The sequence below is a fragment of the Phytophthora parasitica genome (assembly GCF_000247585.1).
Source record: "Phytophthora parasitica INRA-310 unplaced genomic scaffold supercont2.40, whole genome shotgun sequence".
In the NCBI taxonomy this organism is placed as follows: Eukaryota; Oomycota; class Peronosporomycetes; order Peronosporales; family Peronosporaceae; genus Phytophthora; species Phytophthora nicotianae.
Genome location: NW_008649026.1, coordinates 243,159 through 246,161, shown reverse-complemented (window position 1 = coordinate 246,161; position 3,003 = coordinate 243,159). Strand labels below are relative to the sequence as shown.

General features: G+C 50.4%; 2 protein-coding genes across 2 annotated transcripts; one reads left to right on the top strand and one right to left on the bottom strand.

The window, feature by feature from the left end:
- Window positions 1-490: 490 nt before the first annotated feature.
- Window positions 491-1,572, top strand: PPTG_14094 (hypothetical protein; the record flags this gene model as incomplete). Its single annotated transcript, XM_008911061.1, has 2 exons — window positions 491-1,479; window positions 1,541-1,572. Exons 1-2 carry the CDS (start codon window positions 534-536, stop codon window positions 1,570-1,572), a joined length of 978 nt encoding a protein of 325 aa, XP_008909309.1. The 5' UTR covers window positions 491-533.
- Window positions 1,573-1,998: 426 nt separating this feature from the next.
- PPTG_14093 (hypothetical protein) lies at window positions 1,999-2,798 on the bottom strand (the record flags this gene model as incomplete). The annotated part of the gene is made up of 2 exons (XM_008911060.1): window positions 1,999-2,133; window positions 2,220-2,798. 2 exons carry the CDS (start codon window positions 2,796-2,798, stop codon window positions 1,999-2,001), a joined length of 714 nt encoding a protein of 237 aa, XP_008909308.1.
- Window positions 2,799-3,003: the final 205 nt, after the last annotated feature.

Sequence of the window (3,003 nt, the reverse complement as noted above, 5' to 3'; positions counted from 1 at the left end):
CAAGGGTAACTTTTGCTTCAAACTATTTTTCGATATCGTCGATACTTTTTTCCTGACTCCATTGCTCCCTCGCGTAAATCGAGTGTTCTGATGGTCGCTTTGCACCGATACTAGCTCCTCGCTCAGGTAGGTCGTGCGCAGGCCCTGAAGCATTTGATCCGCTCGTGGAGGACAAAACTCTACGAGATTGTTCCCGTCATTGTTGCAAGTGGACGGAGGTACAACAGTTAGAAAGGTGGCAGCCCGGTTTTAGTGACAGTTGTGTAACCCGTACAACCAGTCAGTTTGGACGTGCTTACAACTAGGCTCGACTGTCGAGGCCACTCAACCAACCATGATGGTGCAAAAGCTCTCTTTGAGGGAGTACCCTGTCGTATACAGCTTCTCTGCTCGCGACAAGCAAATCATGGTGATTCCATGCCGTCGAATTGACGGAATTGTTGCACTCTTGGACCTCGTTCGCGTTACCCCACTTCTCTTTTCTCCAGTTCACCGCGTAACACAGCCTCTGTCATCGTGAAGCCATCGCGATCATGCTGGAGCTGTCACCAGAAGACCGAGAGCATTGTCAAGATGTCACCACCCAGTTACTCGACCGAACTCTGTTTGAATGCGAGGAGCTTGACTTGGACACTAGCAGCTCCAATTGCCACGCGCGCCTCGACAACAAACGATGGAAGAAGCTCCAGTCCCACCCAAACGTGACGTTGTACGCCGACCGACGTCCTAATGCCGCGTGGCTTCCTGTGATGCATCGCGAGGACTGGGAACATCCGATCTCGGTAGTATCCATTGGAGAGATGAACTGCTCAGTAGATGATGTACTACTCGCTTTGGTTACGCCGGACGTTGCTACACAACGGATGAGAAGCGTGTTAAGAGGTCGACGCCCAGAGGTTAACTGTCGACACGATCCGATAGTAGTACCCACCCAGGAATCTCCGTTTCAGAATCTCGTAGTGTCTCGATCCGTGTACTCCCAGAATTGGCCGTTTACAATGTTTGTCGGTCCTCGTGAGACGGTTCTCGCCTGTGCTACAGGGAAAATCACATCTGCAAGCGGGAACCGCTGCGGCTACGAAATGGTTCAGTCGGTCGCGTTGCGCTACACGTATGCTCAATCTTCCTCATTGCCGCGATCACAAATGATTCAAGCTCGAGTCTTCTGGGAGAAACCTGACGGATCCGTGATCATGTACAACAAATTTGTCATTGATGCGAAAAACCGCCTCCCAGATTCTGTCAAACTCGGAACTGTGTGTCGAGCGGTCATGGATTTCTGGAAGTTCATTCCACGTGCCATTGATCTGAAAAAGTTACGCTGGTGTATGAAAAACCAAAAGTCTTTGGCTCATGACTTGCAGCGCTCCTCTCAGTTACTTGGCTGTGCTGGATGTGGTGTCATTACTCAAAAATCGCAAAGTGCAAACACTGGAGGATCAGAAAACCGCACGCCTGGAAAACAGTGCGAGCTCTGCAGTATGTGGCTATGTGGAGCTTCGTATTGCCGCTCAGCTTGCCAGCTGAAAATGGTTTGTAGCAGTGAAACAAAAATGTACGAACAAACCCTAATGGTTTGTCCACGTTGCATTTCTTTCGTGCGAAGCCAAAGTGCAGTGAATATTGCCCGGTCCGAACTGTCAGATATGCAGTCGTCACGTCATTGTGGAGCAATTACGTTGGCAAACTGGGAACAAGACATGCTTTCCTCATCCCCGGAGCCATTCACGTTGACTGAGTATTAACAAGTGATTAAACGTTTGAGTATTCACCCACTTTATGGACAGTTTGTCCACAAGTAGATTACCATTGTTTTAGGTTCTGATGTTGTGGTGTGTCCTGCATGATCCTGCGTATGGAGGCTTTTTATCCTTGAACGTTGCACCAATTTCGTGTATTCCCCGTCGTGCGATCTCCAAAGCATTTTCAGAACGAACGTAATCGGCGCAAGTCGTGCAGATTACGACAATTTGGCGATCAGTTTCCATTGTATCGCGATCAATTCGCGCGAGTTGTCGCATCGAGCAACAGCGCGTCTTTAAACATAAGAGTATCGAGCAAATTGTGCACCGATACGCTTGAGAAATTCCATCCCACATTGCTCCGAGCGAACTTGCAATATCTCCGAGACTTCTACTTCGTAGAGGGGAGCCACATAAGCCGCAAGTCAGAGGGTCACCACACCCACAAGACGAGCGTAGTAGTGACAAGTTCAATACATCCTTGTGCTCGACGCAATAGCAGAGCTTCTTGGCATCAGCGCAACGCGGTACCATTTTCCAGAAATTCTGTACATCATGCCACAGTGAAATCTGTACGACGGAGTCTGGTACGAAAGGTTTGGAATCCACGATGATCTTGTAGTAAACCCCGACAGAACCATCGGGTAGCTCGCGCAGCACTTGGGCTCGAATCATCCGTTTTCGAGTCGCCGTGCTAGTCACCGGCCACTGGGATATCGACACAGACTGACATATTTGGTATCCTAGATGCTCCCCGCATGATGTGAAGACTTCCCCCGTAGCAGCCACAAGCACATACTCATGCGGACGATGGAAGCAGCCGCGATGGACTACATATCTTGTCACACCCATAAACTCGAACGGCTTTGCTTCCGACGGGGCCGTGATTGTTTCAACCTCGACGTCGTCTTCTACTTTGCAGTCCATCAGCACTGAACGGAGTTTGAATTCGGCAGGATCTGACGCAACCAACCCGTACAGCACGTCGTGCAGTGAGCAGCACATGCGGCCCACAGCCACCACTGCAACAGGGTGTTGCCAGCCACCTTCACGCATTGACGTCACCCACCCCAAATCTGTTGTCTTCTCCGCATACAATGACACATTTCCTTGTGAGCGGAGCTTTTTCCATCCCTCGTGCTCGACGTCGGAGGTGCTTAAATTTCCACCGGAGGCCCACGATGCGGTGTCTGCGTAGTCGTGCAGTGTTCGGTCAAGCACCTGGAGGGTTACGTCCCGGCAATATTCTCGTTCTGCAGGC